The sequence below is a fragment of the Sinohyriopsis cumingii genome, chromosome 15 (assembly GCF_028554795.1).
Source record: "Sinohyriopsis cumingii isolate HCF-2022 chromosome 15, ASM2855479v2, whole genome shotgun sequence".
NCBI classification, from domain to species: domain Eukaryota; kingdom Metazoa; phylum Mollusca; class Bivalvia; order Unionida; family Unionidae; genus Sinohyriopsis; species Sinohyriopsis cumingii.
Window position 1 is genome coordinate 130,490,431 of NC_142975.1, and position 20,880 is coordinate 130,511,310.

The following is a 20,880-nucleotide window of genomic DNA, read 5'->3' on the forward strand; positions in this document are numbered from 1 at the left end:
TAAATTTGTATTGTACAACCTTTAAATGGTGGTGTAATAGAGTCATGTGGTGCCAGTGGACCGAAAGAAGGTTTGTTAGCAATATTAAAAGTCTCTCAACAACAATTCGTAATTATTTGCTCGAGTTAGTCATAAAGCGGCAGCATTTCTGCCATGAGTTATTGGTAACGTGAAACCTTGAAATTTGCAAAAAGCTTGGCAGTTTTTTACTTTTTTGCCTGAACATATTTTGTCATTTATTTTGGCATATGTAGACTTACTTAGTTTCTACATTGTAAACTGATAGAGCAAACAAGTCATATGACATGTTTTGAGCTGCTTGATCTTACTTTACCCGCAGTATATCAATGTAGCTGATGTCTTAATTATAAGTGACATAAACTATTTAAAAAACATACCTACGATACCTCTAACTACATTTAGTACTGTACTGACTCTATCGTCATAAACTAAGTAACATAAAGAGGCAAACTCAAGTTTTGTAAAGCTTAACTAACAATTTAATTATCGATGTATAAATGAAAATTTGATAGGACCTTTTAATATTAAAAACTCAATTCTAAATAATAGTGAGAAGGTTCTACTTCCAGAATAATGAAATCTTATGTATAATATTCAGGTCTTGGAATATATTGGTCCGCCAACCGCACTGACTTGCCAAACTGGCATTTTTCAGAACTCCTTTTGAATATTCAAAATAGTTCTAGGGTCAATTATAGTACAATGAGCACTTTTTATTTCCACTGAATAATCAAAGCAAATGTCTTTCTTCTCAAATATTATCTGAATACAACATCAAATATGTCTGCAGACTTGATATTTCAACAAGGACACAAGAAATAAAAATGAGAAAATTGCCAGTCCAAGCCAATATATACAGGCGAAAAGGCTAAAACACGCAAGGTATCACTAATGCTACTTGCGAAATCACAAATCTCAATCATCGTAAAAATCTCACCTGTTTCAAACCATCCAATGGGAATTTACAAAATTCTTCTAAGATACCACATGACCGGCCTGTCTAAAGAATACATCGAATCTTGTAAACATATTTATTCATAACTTATTATTAGTAACTGTCAACACGTATATAAGCATATATTTATTGATCCTAAGCCATCTTACGTTTTTAATATCTTAAAAAGTACCCATTCACGTAGAAATTTCAACTAAAGATATTTTCTACAGTTTACAGCCATGAATAAATATTTTAAAAGATTTTTCATATGCATAACAGTAGTCCAGATTGTTTTTGTCTGTTATAAGCTGGATTTTGTCCAAAGTTCGAATAGAAATAACAAGCAGTAGGAATGGATGAGCCAGTGCGATGCCCAATATCGTCGCCATAGTTAATGTCTTCCGGAGAAACGGAATACTCTGTGTAAAGCACCATTATAAAACATCTTCTCTTTGTAATTTGTACTCACTTTGCCATCATATTTTAATAATAATAATAATAATAATAATAATAATAATAATAATAACAATAATAATATAATAATAATAAAATGTTAAATAAAACAAAGACAGTATTTTATCAATTTCTTTAGGAACATCATCCAGGTCATTTTTAATCTACATTTTTAGTGTTATGATATAGAAGCGAGTTTAAACTGATTTTAAACGTGGCATCTGATAAATATTTGTTATCAGTGTCTCTATATTGGACATAGGATAAAGTCGTTTTGGAGAAAAACCATCAGTTAATTGATACGGATATCGTTACTTTTGACCAGGAATGAGTACACCTGTCTTGTGCGTAACCTGTATATTATCTGAACGTATTTAGATCAACGTATTTACCATTAAGAAAATGTAAATTAAAAAAAAAGAGTCTAAAGCTGTTTGTTATTTTGCTTATTAATTTAAACTTTAATTTTAATTAAAATATACGCAGTTGATTACTCCTATACCTTAATTAAGAATGCATATTTACTAAGATCTTTGAGACGTTGTTCAATGTAAGTACCTTTGAGGCAGGGGTATGAGGAAGGTGGGAAAGGTGAGGAAAGTGGGGAAATAAAAACTATATTCTATTCTTACCCAGCAATTGATTGCTATTGTTTTCGTCCCTCTGTAATAAGAAATTGCATTAGGCATAATTAATTAACAAAGTACATTATAACTACAATATAACAATAGGTCGTGTGCACATTAATAATCATATTTTATATTTTTGAAAACAACGCTTATATAAGTACACCTTGAACTCCTTTCTAGAAAAATTAGGTTCATATCTTAAAAATACTTTTGATACGCAGGATGGTTTTAGAGATAATGGCATAAAGTTAAAACATTTAAGTTTCGTAGAATCAAGCCATGCATATGTTGAATGTACTTTTATTGCCTAAACACACTTTTTGATGAAACCATGTGACAATTTAGCAATAAAATGCATATACTTCCCAGAGACAGCTTGCAACGCTGTCCGTAACGTATTAAAATATTTTCAAGGATTAAAGCAGAAACATATCAGAGAGAGAGAGAGTGCAAATGACATTATTATTTTAAATGTTTGAACTTATGAACTTCCTTTACCTTTTATGAAAAATATACAGGTTCAAAAGCTTTACCTAAGTATCTTCTCATACGTGTACATTTCTAACGGAAATTTAGCTAATTAAAATTGCCTTAATAACAGTAATATTATTAGTCACGTGATTGGTAATAAACGTTAATATGAAACTATCTGGGGATATTGTTCTTGCTGAATAGATATGAACACGCATTACAAAATCCATATCGACATGGTAAACTGACCCATACCTCACTATAGTTTACCAGTTTATATACATAATAAGTTATCATTCCGGGGATACATGATAAAGCTTAATGCAGATGAGTGTTATTTCGAGTATGTTTGTCGTAAACCCCTAACATGTTCAGTCATGAAATCAATGATACCACACTCAGATCATGTCAAGAGTTTTACAACCACATGAGGTTTGTACGTTGTGCCTGCTATGTATCTATGTAATTAAAAATATGTTATATTTGCATAAGCTGTATGAAATTCTGTTATATTTGCATTTATATATGCAGCATACGTTATCCTTGTAGATTCTGCACGTGTATTTTGGTAATTTGTAAAATGCTGTAAACATTATTGTTATTATTAACATTAGCAATTGCGTTCCGTTATTATATATATATATATATATATATATATATATATATATATATATATATATATATATATATATATATATATATATCACTTTCCGTTCACTTTCCATACTGTGTGGTGTGTATTTTGTATAATTGTATCTCTCTCTCTCTCTCTCTCTCTCTCTCTATATATATATATATATATATATATATATATAGAGAGAGAGAGAGAGAGAGAGACAGCATATATATATATATACATATATATGTATACAGAGAGATATACACTTTTATATATATATATATATATATATATATATATATATATATATATATATATATATATATATATATATATATATATATATATATATATATATATATATTATACTGCTATCTTTGCACTAGATACCATTAACAGCTGCATGGACGTAGGTTTGTTTGTTTAATGTAGATTGTGATGTTTGAGATATTTAAGCGTGTCTCGAACAACGAGGAACTTGCTAGCGACGTTCAGTGTGAAACAGGTGTGCGACAGGGCGAAATTAACAATTAAGGTAAAAAAAATTCCTTTTGTCTATCCGTCTATCATTTTTTAATCATATGATTTATTCCTTAATCTAATGAAATAATCTTAAAGAGTTTGTATGGTTTGTACTTCTTAAACTACTTTAATCTTTTAAAAATGCCTGATTTTATCAGTTGGATAATGGCCAAAGGCAAACACGTTAATTTTATACTGGGAGTGACTAAATTATATTTATATGGAACGTTTAAACATTATTAGCACTGACGACAAGTTATTTATGTATTTGATTTAAGAATATGGTATAATTCCATAATGCGTGGAGTTAATAATCTTAGGTATGAGAAAAGTTAGCAGTAGATTTCAAAATGTACTTTAATGCATTTGATTACAAAGAGCGTCCGTCCCCTGAATCGCTGTGCAACAGTACTAAATTACCTTGGAATTAATATGACAAACTTCAATAGGTGTATCTAATGTGTAATACGTGAAGCTTACAACTCCAGAAGAAATTGATGAATTTCAACTAGCGTGGTATTTTACTAATTAATCTCAACACCAATTATCTCAAATGCTTTCTGTCAAAGTGTGAATTTCGAAACAATAAAGCACGGACAGTTATAGGGCCAATGTCTAGATTCTGCGTTTGGTTTTCAAGATATTTGATGCTTGATAGTGAGGTTAGTAGCTTTGGTTTTGCAACCGAAATCTCAGTGCATTAACATTTGATGGAAGTAGGGTGTCTGTTGATATTATCTAAAAATATTTCGTTTAAAATAATATATTGTTTCTCGTACTAAATTGTTGAACCAAATTCAGTGACACGTACTACATACAACCTGTGCATAGATCAGAAAGTGTTTTCCCTTTCTGAAATATATCTTAAATGATAACAATCATGACAGACGAACTGCTGCTGCTTCTATACTGCTATTACTGCTATTACTTCCATTACTTCCATACTGCTATTACTTCTATTACTTCTATACTGCTCTTACTTATAGTACTTCTATTACTTCCATTACTTCTATACTGCCATTACTTATATACTGCTATTATGTCTATTACTTATATTCTGCTATTAATTCTATACTGCTATTACTACTATTACTTCTATAATGATAATGCTTCTATTACTTAAATACTGCTATTACTTCTATTACTTCTATACTGCTATTACTTCTATACTGATATTACTACTATTACTTGTATACTGCTATTACTTCTATTACTTAAATACTGCTATTACTTCTATTACTTCTATAGTGTTATTACTTCTATTACTTCTATACTGTTATTACTTCCATTGCCTCTCTACTGCTATTATTTCTATAACTCATATACTGCTGCTACTGCTATTACTTCTATGCTGCTATTACTTCTATTACTTTTATACTGATATTACTTTTACTACTTCTATACTGCTATTACTTATATAATGCTATTACTTCTGTTAATTCTTACTGCTATTAGTTCTATTACTTATATACTGTTATTACTTCTATTACTTCTATTCTGCTATTACTCATATTACTTCTATGCTGCTATTGCTTATATCACTTCTATACTGATATTACTGTTATTACTAATGATCCAACTTCTACTGCTACTTATGATTAAACTTACTATCATCACACATTTAAAAGCAGTTCATGTAATAATATATCTATATATCTACGTTATGTTTTATTTCCATATGACCGTCGATTACTTGCATGATGATTCCAGTAGTATCAATTTAAATACAACATAAGCAAACTATATTTTAATACACTCCGCTTGAGCCAGCTTGAACTAAACATACGATATACATCTCAGACCACCGTGAATTTGTTGAGGATCCAAATAACCTTTGGTTTTACTTATATCGCAAAGCGTTACCCGTGTTTCATCTTTAGTTATTTCAATACGCTGAATTTGGTTTACCCAATGTTACAAGAGCAAAGTGTTTGCAGTTAGAAATCCGATTACCTCAGGTTCACTGGATTTAGACTTTAACCACAACCAAGGTACCTACAGAGTAAACTGCCGGTGTCTTATCAAAATGCAACTAGTTTTGTCAGAAAGCTTTCCATTTTACGAATGGCTCCTGACAACGAAATCCATGCAAGTCAGAAAACCTTAAAGTGGACTTTGCCCGACGAAACCAGGTATTTATTGTTTTTGAGAAATGCATTCACCAATAGCCTTTGCGGCACAAATCTTTAGTTGTAGGAGTGTGTGAATATATAAAGTTTATTCTAAATTCGCTATCTCTTGTATGTGGTATCATTGTTTTTATATAGTGAATGTTCCTGAATTTGTTTCAAAGTATGCAGATATTAAGGCCGATGTTATAGAACGTCAGATAGAGTAAAATCTCTTTCAAGTTAACTATATTTATAACGGAACAGAGGGACTCAGTTATATTATACGTTGCACGTATGGAATGATGAGTAATGTTATAATTGATATTATTCTTGTTGGACACGGATTGTTGTAAGAGCTTGGTTTGTATGGCATTAATCTGTACAGTGTAAAGAAGTCAATTCATGAGCGCACATGCGTAATGTATAGTGTTGCCTTTGTAATTAACCGTGTCTCGTGTGTAGCTGTGCAACACGGCCATGTAGTTATCTTTTAATCTGTTTGTGGATTGGGTTTCTTGCAACCCGTATGTTGCTGTCGATGGTGACGTTGGCTCGGTGAACAATATTGGTTCACTTGCAGTGAACGACCAAAGTTTGGCGACCTGCGGGTCTGCAGGCAATAAAGAAGCTCTCTAAGGATACTTCGACCGACTAGGAGGGGCGGGTCATGCTAGTAGGCACTTCGAATATTCGACTAGGGCCGTGGAAACGGAAATACGTTGTAATCGGCAACTGGGCGCCACGAGATAAAGTGTTCTGGTTTTTAATTATTATTATTCAGTGTGATTATACGAGTGAAATCTATAATTCAATATCGCTATGAAAATGTAATGCTACATGCATCCTACTTGTGGACATTGTATGCCAGACAATGAATTACTGGATTTGCTGAGGAAATAATCTTGATAATTCACTGGAATGAAATAATTTATTTTCTCACTGGTCATAAATGGGCACGAAAGACATTATGATCAATAAAGTTGAAGCCCGTCTTAGGCGCTTACGTAATCGAACATTAAGTGCGCTTCCGGTTAAAGACGAACCGAATTCGAATCCAAGAAGGTGCGACTTATTTTTTTTAATGTGTTATTTTACTTTCAATTGGGAAGGAAGATTATGTTAATTTTTTTGTTTACTTTTTGTGAGAAAATTTAGACTTAAACAACAAAATATAAACAATAACAGTCGAGATCTCTCGTGAGCTAGTGAGAACTCTGCATTAATAGTCTGTAACAAATATTGCAAGCAAATACGTTTGAGAATAAAATGAAAAGAATATTTGTTTGCTACGAGTGAATAACTGATTTAAGTTATCTCGAGGGTGAAAAACTGAGACTAGCAAAGTTGATTTAAAAAAGAAAAATGTGAACATTGTACTGAACATTTAATGAATGAAGCCTGAACACAGTGGAGTTAAACTTGCTGCTTTACCGCTATATGCAGTGATTCTCACTCAGTAGTGAGATAAACTTTGTTAGAAAGAATGGAATGTCATGCAGTCAAAGTAACATAACGAAATATTGATATTAAAAAATATGATGTAATACATCAGTACAATTTCAGAATATTGGTTTGAAAAGATTCGCCAGACAAAAATTCCATCAAAGGTTCTAGTTGTGAATTTCTCAATGTTACTGTCATGTGGCGAGTAATATTGAAAGTGTAGTATTCGTCATAATTATTTCCATGGTTTTATGGCTCATCTGTTTCATATTATACCTCACAAAATAATAGAGAGGTTCATTCTGGAAGTCGTGTATATGTCATTATATTTCTAGTACATGATACAACAATGCTTTTCGGAGTGAATTAAAATACACTGTTTACGTGAAAGATAATTTGTTGACAAGACATCTCTCTCTCTCTCTCTCTCTTTCTCTCTCTCTCTCTCTCTCTCTCTCTCTCTCTCTCTCTCTCTCTCTTGTCAGCGTAATACGTTAGAGATCACTATCCGTCCCTTTTAATATCTGGATCATCTTTTTAATCCGTACATTTTACGTCTTTGAATGTATTCAGATTTGTTTGCTTAATTTTTATTATAAACTTTTTTCTTTGTATGAGAGCTAGATCTACTGATTTTCCAATACTGGTATTGGGTAGACAGGGTTGTAATAATTGTCTGCCTCGGTGGCCAGCAGATTTACGGCGTGGTTACGTTCCACGTTTCCGTTGTCGTTTTTACATAGACGTAGCTAGAAGCATTTGATCAGACATGAGCACGTGATTACAATATAAGTAAAATGTGAACCGTATACTTAACTCAGATAAATAAAGGGTGGATATCAACAACGTTAAACTAGATGGGCATTTTATTAAATATATAATAATAAATAATCAAATGAACAGAACAACTCGTTAAACACGACCCCTAGGATATTGCTATCTGTCCTCATCAAATCACGTGTTCACTTCCCATCATAACGGGCAGAAAGATATCGTATACAACCAACTAATATGACCTTCTGGATTTTTCTGTCAGACAACAAAGCATTAACAACTCTATAAAGTCTAGTCTCTCCATGTCTTTTTGCAAGAAGCAAAACATAAGTTAGAAAATCATACTGAAGAACTTGAATAATGCCAGCCTTTAAGGTTATATTTGTGTACCATCTGACAAATGCTATGATATCCATACATGCACTATAAAACTCAAGCTAAATTTGCATTTTGATACTTACAGGAAATATATACGACAGAAGAAGTCACGATGGATAAAACGATATGCAGTGATCACGGCAAGCAGGCGTTGTATATTTGCAACGAACATGACATTCCAATATGCGGAGATTGCTTGATAAAAGTTCATTTTTTATGTGTAAGCAGAAAGTCTGTTATTTCCGTAGACGATCGAATGATGGAACTGAGAAAAGAGTGCAAGCAATTAATTGATGAGATACGAAAACATAACGAACTGGCTGGAGTATTAATAGCAGAGAAGAAGAGGCAGAAGGATAATGTTACTGGTAAATGTATGGAGTTCAGGCGAATGATTAAGATCACCAGGGAAGAATTAAATAAAATACTGGATGAAAAGGAAGAAGAAAGTTTGAAAGAGATCAAAGAAATTGAATTAGAAGAGAACACTTTATACAATGATTTCTTAACGAAGATGACAGATGTACAAATAAAACTGTCCTCATTAATAACTGAGTTAGAGAAAATCCAGAATGAATCGTGTGTCCAACTTACTTCAGATCTTAGGAGAGGAAAAGGCTGTGTGAAGGAAATTTCGGAAATAATCAGAAAAGTTTCTACAAATGTGCAGGAATGTGATTTGCAATACCAGGAGAACCAAGAAGTTATTGAAGTCTTAAAAGGTTTTCAAACCTTTGGTAAAATTTCGAAAAGATATGCAACTGATCAGTGCAAATTGGAAAGTGCACGGAACAGCACATGTGGCCAAAATGATTTGTCCTCAGACGACATGGATTCTGAGTATGCTTCTGATGTTTGCAGTTATGAAGTGTCTGATAGTTTTCAGGAAACTTTACAATGTATACTGAATGTATTTGGCTCATCTTCGTCGGCTTTGAAGGAAGGGGATGCTAATGCAAGACAACCTTTCAACATAGACAGAGGTTCAACTTTGCAGCAAAAATCAGATAATGACGATGAAAGTCCATCCTTAACACCAAACATCTTTCCAAGACGTTTAAAAATTAAATGGGACTCGCGTGCCATAACAAGGGAAAACAAAAAAGGCGAAAGTAGCAAATACCAAATGGAACATTTTTGTAGCCTGGAACTGTCCAATCTTTATTCAGAGACGAACATTGTTGCTCTTCCAAATGGCAGACTTGTGGTTTCAGCTGCAATCACCGACAGCATTCAAGTAATCGAAAAAGATGGAACGTTTGCATTCTGTTCCATCGATTTTAAGAACCCTCAAGGTATTGTCCACATCGATGGTAACAGAATAGCGCTTGCTACAGCTAATGGAGTGTTCATATTGGTAGTACAAACCTCACAATTATTTCAACTACAGAAACTTTGCGAGGAAGAGATTTTCGGTATATATTACAGAAATCAAATTCTGGCAATGTGTGCTAATAACTGCGTTCTTATTGCATCCGCTGATGGAAAAGTCATTAGTAGAATTGAGCGCTTTGGTCTCGTTATAAAATATCAGCTGCAGAAACCTAGGCATGTGGCAATAGACATGACTGGAAGATTTGTATACATTTCGGACGAGGACGCAAGAAAAGTTGTATGCTCTACCATAAAAGGAGCTAAGAAATGGGAACACCAACTTCCGAATGGAATGCCCAAAGGAATTGAGTCTTGTGAAAATATATATGTTGCTGTTCCAGAAAAGAACAGCATTACAGAACTTTCCCCTTCAGGAGAGTTTCTAGCATCGTATTGCCTTGATTTAAGTCCGTATGGTTTGCACATCACTGCAGAAGGAAAATTGTATGTGACAAATCATGAGATAATAGACGACAAGTTCGTAGCACATGTAACAATACTTCAGGTATTTGACCGAGCCATCAATAATGTCTGAAAAATGTTTTCTGCAGCCGGAAGTGCAGAAATTACGGAAGTCTTGAAGTTAAAGTGATATGAGTTACCTTTATTCTTTAGTGGAGTAGAGTCCACTTCCATATGCAGTATAGATGGTACCCTAGCTTCTCACCTATGGACTTTGGTTCTCTGACTCTAGAATGTATTGTGAGGATTCATTCTTTAGTACTGTAGAAACCTTTGACATGTTTCTGTTCCACCGTTACTTACAAGTCTTGGCGTAAGCATTATTAATAACCTTGGTCAAACAGTGTTCACTTTGAATTCCACTGCAACAAACTAGTTGGCTTCGACAAACATTCGTGATCGTGTAGTACATTAGCATGAGTGATTAAGGTTTACTTAAAGCATAACACCTGGCTGTATTTTATGCAGCCTAATTTAAGACTATGTTTGAGTTATCGTAGCAAAAATAATATATTCTATATTCTTTCAGGTGTAAATTAAATTAGTAATAACGAAATGAATGGATAACTCCATTTAAATATATTCACTGTGTTTCTGGATGCATGCAAGTTATACTTTTTTAATCTTGTATTACTGCAGCATCTCACAAGATTCTTAATGCGTACAAGAACGCTATAGTTTTGGAAACAAAAGGTTCCGGAACCTAAATGATTTCAGTTAATCAGAAGTATTTGTGAAATATTTGATTAAATAGTTTCAAAATGTTATGTTCGAAATAGACTATATTTTAATTTATTGTATAGAACAAGTAAATTTATGCATAATGCAAGTATGCAAATTTTGCAATAATTAGAAATTAATTAGATATGCAATCAATATTTAATACTTTATTAATTCAGATATGCGAAACAATTGTTCAATGAAATTACAAAAAAAAACAAAATAAAATAAAATAGGCAAAACTAATAACGCAAAAGGTTGATGCGTGTATCGACATGTGCATTCACTCAATAACTGAACAGCCAATAACAATTGTCAACAATGAAAGGAACAATGCAACATACATAATATACAATCAACACGCCGTTTGGAGTGATCAACATCCAGTTATTTACCATTCAAAACCCAATGATCTTCTATTCAGCACCCACACACTGCTATCAACAGGCCGTTTGAAGTTCAGAGCACCCAGTTATCTACTTTGCAAAACCGAATAACCTACCATCCATCACTGAACATCTAATATTAAACCGGAAGATAAAAGGTCATTTCCTAACTAAATTGTATGCTAATACACCAGTAAAAGTCTTATTCTTCTTTTCAGTTATCCTGTTACAATCGGGTACATTTTTGTGGAGGAACTGACATTTATTGTTCTAGTAACACCTATTTCAGTGACGAAGCTTAAGTTTAACTGTTGCAACAGCATACCAATTTAGGGGCGAATCTAACTTTTACTGTGAAGAAAAACTACTTTTACTATTCCTGCTGGACAGGATACAGCTGGGTGTTTGAGAGTAGATGCCTACGTGTTGGATAATTGATCACTGTATTTTGGATGTTAGCCTTTCCAAACGGTATTTTGGTCATTTAGTATTGGTGTCAGATAGTAGTTCACTGGTCCTGACACTTGTAGATAATTGAATGCTAGTCACTCAAATCGGAGCTTTGATATTATTGTTTGGTTCTAGATAGCAGCTAACTGGTTGTTGTATTGTAGATAATTGCGTATTAATTTTTACAGCAATATCTTCAATTTGATGTGAGAGAACAGTTCATGTTTGAATATGCTTTATCATCAGGAATATGTTTTGAGAGAGAATGAAACAAAACGTCAAGGAAGAGAAACATCAAAGATAGGAGGAAAGAGAGCAGCAACACTCGATTTGGTAAAAGCAAAACTAACTTCAACTGATGCTTTCAAGAACATGATCCTAAATGAATATTTTAACATCACAACCCAAGATGAGTGACTTAAAAGAACGCTTGTAGGAACTATCTTTTGAGCTGGAGAACGTAATTGCAATAACTTTACGAAGATCCAAATGAAACGCAAACTAGAAATAGTTTCTTGATTTTTCGAACTAGTCTTATTTACGTATTGTAATAAAACCGCCCCTTTATTTGACGAAAACATTTTATCCAATGTGTCTTAAGAAATGGATTAGATGTCTGGTTTTAAAATAATGCAAACAAGCTCAAAATTGTATCAGGGTATGAATATTAATATTTGGCACTGTGTCTTCAGTCTAATCCACGATTTTGTTTCTCCCATTAAAATAATGTCGGACAGAATATGGAGCCCATAATGGAGTATGTTTTTGCAAAATTTTAAGAAACCCAATATACCTCAGATGTTATTTGACTATCAAGAGAGAGACAGAGACAGAGACAGATAGACAGACAGACATACACAGAGAGACGACCCAGACAATAATATAGAGGTATTTTGTTAGAACATTAGATCTACGCTTGACAAAGAAATATTATAACAACGACGTACTTCAATCCTGTGCGGTGTTACAAAGATTGGGTTGAGCAAGACGATTTCCTTTCTTTCAATTTTGGACGACATGTCGTACGTCTATTATTCCTTAGATTTCGTTTATTTCAAATTTGTGCTGGCAATTTATGATAATTTCTAACTAATTACATTCCTGTTGACGTTTTGTAATGCGTATTTGAATTTTAATTGTAAATTTTTTCAACAAGAATACATATTTAAGTGTTTATCCTTTGTCGTTTTTGTTATTGAAATTCGGAGTCTGATATTCAGATGCACACACGCTCACCCACTCTCTCTCTCTCTCTCTCAATAGTCCGATAGTAGTGTGTAAGTGAGTGTCTTGCTCCACTGGCCTTCTTTGTGGCCCTTCCACCCATCATCGACTCTACCGACTACTCTGCTGTGATTGTAGAAACAAAAAATCCGCAGAGTACATACTTATTCAGACACGCCTATGGAAGCGATCAATACACGCTGCTAGCAGACCGAAACAAGTAAATGAATGTACTGTTTAGCAACTAATGTATTTCGATCAATACCCGTGCTTTACATTCGGTTTTTTTCTGCATCTAAATCCAGGCTGTTTGTTATTTTTGCGTGTAACTGTCTGTGGTTATCCATTTCTGCCAGAATTGTTTCAAACTCAGCCTCACTGATTATTTTATCTTCCATTGCAGCTGAGTACAATTTACTGATCTTATTCAGACTGCCTTATGGACTGAAAGTAATTCGGATAATACGAGTATTCGTGAATGCAGTCACTCTAAATTAATTTGTTAGTACCATCAACTATACCAGTTACTATTGATATGGCACCGAAAATAGTACCGACTGGTACGTATACAATATTGATGTTTTCGTAATTCCAATTACACCAAGACCAACAGTCGTTGCCGCAGGAATACCGCAGAAAGCATCTACGACGAAACACCCGCATTTGTATTTCCCGATCAGCGTGGTTTTCTTGATAATTTTATTTCGCAGCTTTTGTTCCGCTTCGATTATTTTTCACGTCATTAATAAGACAATCGCATATTTTGGTTGCATGACAGACAGACCTTGTACAGTCTCATCATCGAACACAGGCGCATAACGCACATGCACTTCTAGCCAGATATTCTTTTTTACATGCACAATTGTCATGCAGTTATGAAAAACCTTTGCCTCGGGAATACTTAAATCTGTGTCGATTGTACGTTCTGGTGATATGGCACTCTTCCCATTCAAAAACACACCGATTATGCCAGAACCTTTAACATCGAACGATAGTTGCTGCCCAGTAGCGGTTACCAGGTTAAGTGCGTCCTTGTTGCGTAACAGTCGAGATCGTTTTTGTCTCAGCTGAGTCAGTGTTGGTGTAAAATATTCTTTGGTGAACGTTACCCGGGTGGATACATCGGTAAAGGATACTTAACAATTGTAAAAGCAATCCAGGAGAGGTTTTTCATCTGCTGATGAATATAGCGACTGAGTATTTTCACGAGTATTGGCGAAGATTTCAAGCTGACCTCATTTGGTTGTGGTTCATCACGGTTATTCTAAATAGCAATTTTTACTTTAGCCGTAACACAATTATATTGTAGTTCGTACGAAGGCTTGGTAACACTACTTTGATATTCCTCGAGAAGTGGAGCAAAACTATTATCAATGTTAACGTCCGCTGCCAGCTGATCCACCACTCCGTCGGTAGATTCTGCAACTTCATTACCGCGCTCAGATTCCATTAATAATAAACAATGCTATAATCTAATCTTAAACGCAAACCACAAAGACGGTTACGTACACTTCAGGATAAACTTTGAGTGCTTCAAACTGATTTTTATCTTAGGAACCATTTCAATACAGCTTGACCTGGTAAGTTTTGATATTACTGTTAGAAAATCAAGTCAGCATTCCCATTTGACCCCACGTGTCTTTGGTTTTAGTCACCATGAACTACTATTGTTAGGTCTCGCGCACCGTTAAGAAGCATCCTTTGTGTATATTAAAGCTATTTGCATGAAGAGAAGATCAAATATGTCGATCGTTTACTGAGGTTGTGTCAGATTACCTTTCTCCTTCTTTGATTAATAATACATTACTCCGTGACCTTATTACACACGGTGGTGTAGGCACATGTGCGATTTCTCCTTGCACGTATTGTCTTGAATAAATGCAACCGAAACAACGTTGTCTCTGATATCACCGTTGTCGGTCAATACTGTCTTGAATGTCTAAGTTTGATGTTTTCAGTTTGCCAGTTTTAACTTCAAAAATCACAAGCTCACCATGATCAAACACCAAGAACAACACGACCAACAAACTCAGACAAATCCGCTTTGGTGGCAAATCGGCTCAGATGTACATGAGCAGCGTGTGGTCGAACAAAGTTACGACCATAAATGTAAATATATATTTTGTATAATATAATATCACGTGACATCAATAAGTGTTTGTGGTTTGCGATTTCAACTGGCGGTGCATGTCCATACGATTCAAAATACAAACTATGTTGAGATGTTACCACTTATGCACCCAGTAAGAGCAATGTCCTGTTTGATAAATTCAGATTGACAATGCTAGTTTCACGAGTCAATGGCGTGATCTTTTGCGACCGGGTAATCTAAGACCTCTGCCTGATGGCTCATGCAATGTAATCGAAGGCTTCTTCCTTTTCTATACGGTCACCGACTGCCTTTTTGAGAGCAATTCCTGACGCAGTTCCTATAGCTCTTAACGCAGCAGCCTTTGCAGCCGCTGGAGCTGCTGCTGCCAACAATGCTAGAATGACTACAAGGAATGAATCTATTCCACCAGTCTTTTGTATTTATGCCTCTTCTGACCTGGATAATTTTAATATCAGTGAGGTGTGTTTTTGTTTGGCCCCACTAACCAGAACGAGCCGCGTTTTAGATATCATCAATATTTCACAGCGCAAATCAAATTGTCCGTCTTGATCTACAATGGGAAAACGAATATGTGTCTGCCGATTTTTATGACGTGGTTGATACAGAGGTGCTGAGGGAGTAATCGATATTAAATCACCTGGCTCTGTGTTTGGTGAAAACTGAAACAAAGTGTTTAGACCTGCTTCATACATATCACTGATGTCACAAGTTACACTGATGTGTTCTGGAAGTAATTCCAACAATGACAGGCGCGATATGATTTCCCACATCATTATCATCTGGTATTTTGCCATTCCAACCTAAAACTGCTCTTAATTATTACAGTGTGATGTCAACTGCATACGTTTGAGATTCAACGGTAATGACAGACCTGTATGTGGGCTCATGAGCACGTACAGAAATTTTGGAATCTTTGCAAGTCAACACTGAAATTCGAAGTCGATTGTCTTCATCGATCGATTCTCTGTAGTACGTGGCAGAGGGAACTTCAATAGTATGCCAGTACGCATCAGTGTCTGCTGAAAACATAAGTTTTTAAACCTCATAATTCCTCAAGTTTACGTTCTTTTTCTTTTTGTGTGTCGGTGATTGCCCAAGGTATTTACGTCCTCGGGCTTTCTTCTGCAGCATCTTGACTTGGTAATTAAAGCCGTGGTTGCGGTTGTGGTTGTGGCCGTATCATAGGTGGATCCCATCTTCTGACAAAAGCTCTCATGACGCTTCACTTTCTTCAACATGTTCACCCCTAAATGAATTTAATATTTTTCTAAAATGAGCCCACTGAGTTACGGTATATATATATATATATATATATATATATATATATATATATATATATATATATATATATATATATATATATATATATATATATATATATATATATATATACACACTCCCGTTTGAGTCTGACACAGAGCAGTTCATTCCATCATAACTGTTATTCCTGTATTCTGTATGGAGAGAGAGACATAAAGACAGCGAGAGTCACAGAGAGAGAGAGAGAGAGAGAGTGTATGTTGAGCGATGTTGGATAGTAGATGAACTTCATAACGTCAGTGCTGAATTTCCATTTTACCCAATATCGCCTTCGACCGCATCTTAGTACAAACTTATGACGTAAATTTAATATCCGTTTGAATCCATTTTATCCCGAATTACTCCTTACGCACCATAATTGGTCTCCGTCTCTCCTTTGGTTGGATTGTCTTTGATCTATCACGTTGCCTGTGCAACAAAGGACCTTATATCAACTTTCATCTGACAATAGTCCTACAGTTCTACATTAGTCAAAATGCATTTCAAAGTGAGAGTGAAATGAATGGTATTGTTAAATTGACAATATTACGTACTAAATGTTAGATAACGAAAACAATACTGCTCACAAGAAGGTAAAATAAGTGTAATTTATTGAATATTTTAAAGTGATTTTCGCACATACCTCAAAGAAACCTAACCGTCATACCTCTCATGAATTATCTGTGATGTAATTTGGATGAGGCATGGGGTGAAATAGACTTTATTAAGGTGAATTTAAAATCGTCATGTGTTTATAACAAATGTGATTGCAATACTAACACATGCCTTTTTTCATGGATAAGTGATTTCTGAATTTATGACGTTTACCTTCTTGAGTTAGTTCTACCGATTTAACATTGTGATACATCAGTAGCAAGAGAAAGAGAGAGAGAGAGATGGAGAGGGAACATATATATATCATTTGGATGTAACAGTATGAAATTTGCTTATGCCATTGTAACCTACAGCAATATGAAATTGATATATGTAATTTTGCATCACTATGAACTACCACACTGCAGACATCGTAGCTATATGACTTTGTTAAAGCTACCTTAAAAATCCGAATCACACACACACACACACACACACACACACACACACGAGCAATTTCCCATACATAAGAGTATGCATGTGATACACATCTTAACTGTGTCCACTGTGGTCTGTATAATTCTCCTGTAAATGATATTGCCTAAATGAAATGATGTAAAAGTGCTCTACAGCAGCATAGCTAATATCAAGCAAGTTGGACATTGGTTTGAAAAGCTATTGAATAAATAGGTCGAGGCACATAGAACAAATGTAAATCATCGCAAAGATTTGTACAGAAGTTGCATTTTGCAGATCTATATATCGGCTGATGATAAGTGTGTTCTATTTCTCAGGTTGAATCATAAATAAAGTGAGCATATACATTATTCCTTTTCTTGTCACGATGTTTATTTCATTAGAAGGAAGAACAATAACTTGCGATGTGATAATTATTGATAATTAATGAAGTGAAATTGCAATGGTTTGAGGCCTAGAATAAAAGGGTCTCCAACGGCACGATATTTTCAACCATCTTCCAGTCTATTGATGTTTAACATTTCAACATTGCAAAGGGCCGTTACAACCAGCCGTCTATTCACCACCACCCTCTGCTATACTCCCTCCAGACGGCGCGTTTGCATTGCAAAAATGTAAATTGTTTGCCAAATGAAGTTTACGTAAAGTATCTGTCATGTAATCTTAGAAATCAACTTTTGGGGAAAAAACATATATATACTCATTCTTTACATGCCTCCCACAGAAGTAAAGAATGAAGAAAAAAGTCATTCGCCTAGCTACTTAAATTAAACTATATTATAACTTATTATATAATGGAGATATCCGTAACAATATAAGATACTGAAACAATAACGACTTATCCGATAGTATGTGTGATAGTACCTCTAGGATGTTGAATAATAGATGACTTCGTGCTGGTCATTTTACCCTTTTCTTTGGTCACTGTGAGGTGCTTGTCAGTCAAAACAGTGAGATTTATTTCTGTCATACATATCATTCACAACTGTCACAATTTTCAAACAAATATTAAGACGTTAAAATTTATTTTAGTCGTAAATTTTGTTTAAATTAGTCTGAATATTTCTCAGTCTATGTTAAGTTTGACAATATGTGTCCATTGTTTATCTTTCTCAAATGTACAGCTTGTATTTATTTGGCGAGATTTTTTAAGTATCGTCTGAATTCCATACTTCCTTAGGAATTTTGTTATTATTTTAGTATCTACCCTATCTTTTTTCCGGATATTTTAATCTCTGCTAAAATCATTGAAAGTTTCGCACTTTTAGTACTAGCTTTTGTTTAGTTCAATCTTTCTTATTTTCTTTCTGATATTTCTCGCCTCTAGTTGAATATGCAATAGTTTCAGAATTAGCTGTGTTCATTTTATTGTTATTATGAGTTAGGTGTCTTGATTATATATATTTATTATGTCAGTACAATATACACAAACTTACTCAAACTGCCACCATTAATTTTATTGATAAGACGTGTTGACGGTATAATGAAGGGCGTTGAATAGTAGATGACTGTGTTGATTCATACACATGGCATATTGATGGAATAGTGTGTGATGATTGGTAGTGCATGATTAAGGATTGGCCACTAAACACCGCCTGTTGGCGGGTTAATGGTAGAATATGCCTTTTTGGACACAATACACGGCGTGTTGGATAGTAAGTGTCGGGTAGTGTTTACTACACATGTTCTTTTTGGGGATAGTAACTGTAGGGCATTCATCTCTACACACGTCGCATTGATGACATAGAATGGCGTATTGGTCACTATATACAGCGTGCCGGAGAGCATATGTGGGGTAATGGAAAGTATGTGTGGAGTATGGGTCTCTACATCGGATGTTATGACGGCTTTATTAGATGAATTGATGTTGTTCACTATATACGGTGTGTTGAATAGGATGTGTTTCATTTGATGTCAACAAATTCTAACAATATATACAATACGCTCTCTCTCTCTCTCTCTCTCTCTCTCTCTCTCTCTCTCTCTATATATATATATATATATATATATATATATATATATATATATATATATATATATATATATATATATATATATATATATATATATATATATATCCATAGGTAGATAGATTGATAGATAGATAAATATATACAGCTGCAATCTGTTAGTCTCGAAAGACGATGGAAGTGCGCTCATGAGAGATGTCCCAGTTGGTGGTTGTACAGCGTCTGCTGTGGGCTGTGGCGATGTTCATAGTTGTTGATGATGATGCTTGGGAGTCCGCGTCCTGATCCATCACGTTTGTTTTCTTTAGGCTAATGGACAGCCCATGCTCATCGCATGCTTTATATATTTGTGTGTGTGTTTGTGTGTCAAAGGGGCAGAAACTGACTATAAGCAATTGTGTATTGACTGAGTGAAAGAACTCCTTACATTCCTGCCCAATGTGTTCTCTGCAAATTGTAGTTATGTACCTTAGTCGCTATTCCCAAGCGCCTTTACAAATTGATAAGTTGATTGGTTTCATTTTTGAGCTTCTAGTTTTATTCCCGTTGATTAAATAAATATAAGACACACTTGTGACTTAAATATGAAAGATGATAAAATAAAATGAAACAAGAATAGAGCACTACAAAGACTGGATTAGCTTTGTGAACGCAGAGCGCTCAGCCATTCAGGTACCGAAGCATGAAATTAGTGTGGAATATAAACGAAGCGAAAAGACGAACTAACTAGAGATAATTAAAGTGATTTTAATGTATTTACAGTTGATCTAAGCTATTATTCTGCTTTAATTAACATTACTACCGACCACAACATTGTTTCTCTCCCCACCCCACCCCTCTCTCTCTCTCTCTCTCTCTCTTGACAACGTTTTCATATTCACTATGGCGAAATGGTAATGAAATATTCTTACTTCGTAAAGATATTTTCATGAAATACTAGAATCACAGACAGTGTCTAACTTCTCATATCAAACCAGATCTATCCCACTACAAAAAGAATTCTCGATGCAATTAAATACAGATCATGAGTAAGGTTCAAGGAAATAACAGCTGATTTGAATTACCCCCCAAATGTAGCATGATTTTTTTTTCGAATGAAAGACGTTCTTTATAACAGTTATAAGAGGCAATTAAAGAATCACATGGGTAACCCCCCCCCCTCGTAAATACAAAAAAGTGTACTGCATTATGGGTACTGTACAACTCGGTGCGGTCCTGGTATGTCAATATTAACTGATCAATAAATACGTAATTTGAAATTGCATGATTAAATAAGGACATGCCAATGTCATATATGAAACATGATATCGACATAACGTGTGCTATCATGAGCTGTTCTTCATTCTGCACTATTAGGAAGAATGTATGAGTGGATAAGTATTTGGGGTGGGGGAAACAAATTGTAAACAATCCTATTTTAAGCATTATAGTTAGTGTCTGTCAATAAGCAGAC

General features: G+C 34.5%; 1 protein-coding gene across 1 annotated transcript; it reads left to right on the forward strand.

Moving 5' to 3' along the window:
* Positions 1-3,520: 3,520 nt before the first annotated feature.
* On the forward strand, positions 3,521-10,714 carry LOC149782777 (uncharacterized). The gene is made up of 2 exons (XM_089934925.1): positions 3,521-3,665; positions 8,444-10,714. The coding sequence occupies exon 2, from the start codon at positions 8,471-8,473 to the stop codon at positions 10,265-10,267; it is 1,797 nt and encodes a 598-aa protein (XP_089791051.1). The 5' UTR covers positions 3,521-3,665; positions 8,444-8,470; the 3' UTR covers positions 10,268-10,714.
* The last annotated feature ends 10,166 nt before the right edge of the window (positions 10,715-20,880 follow it).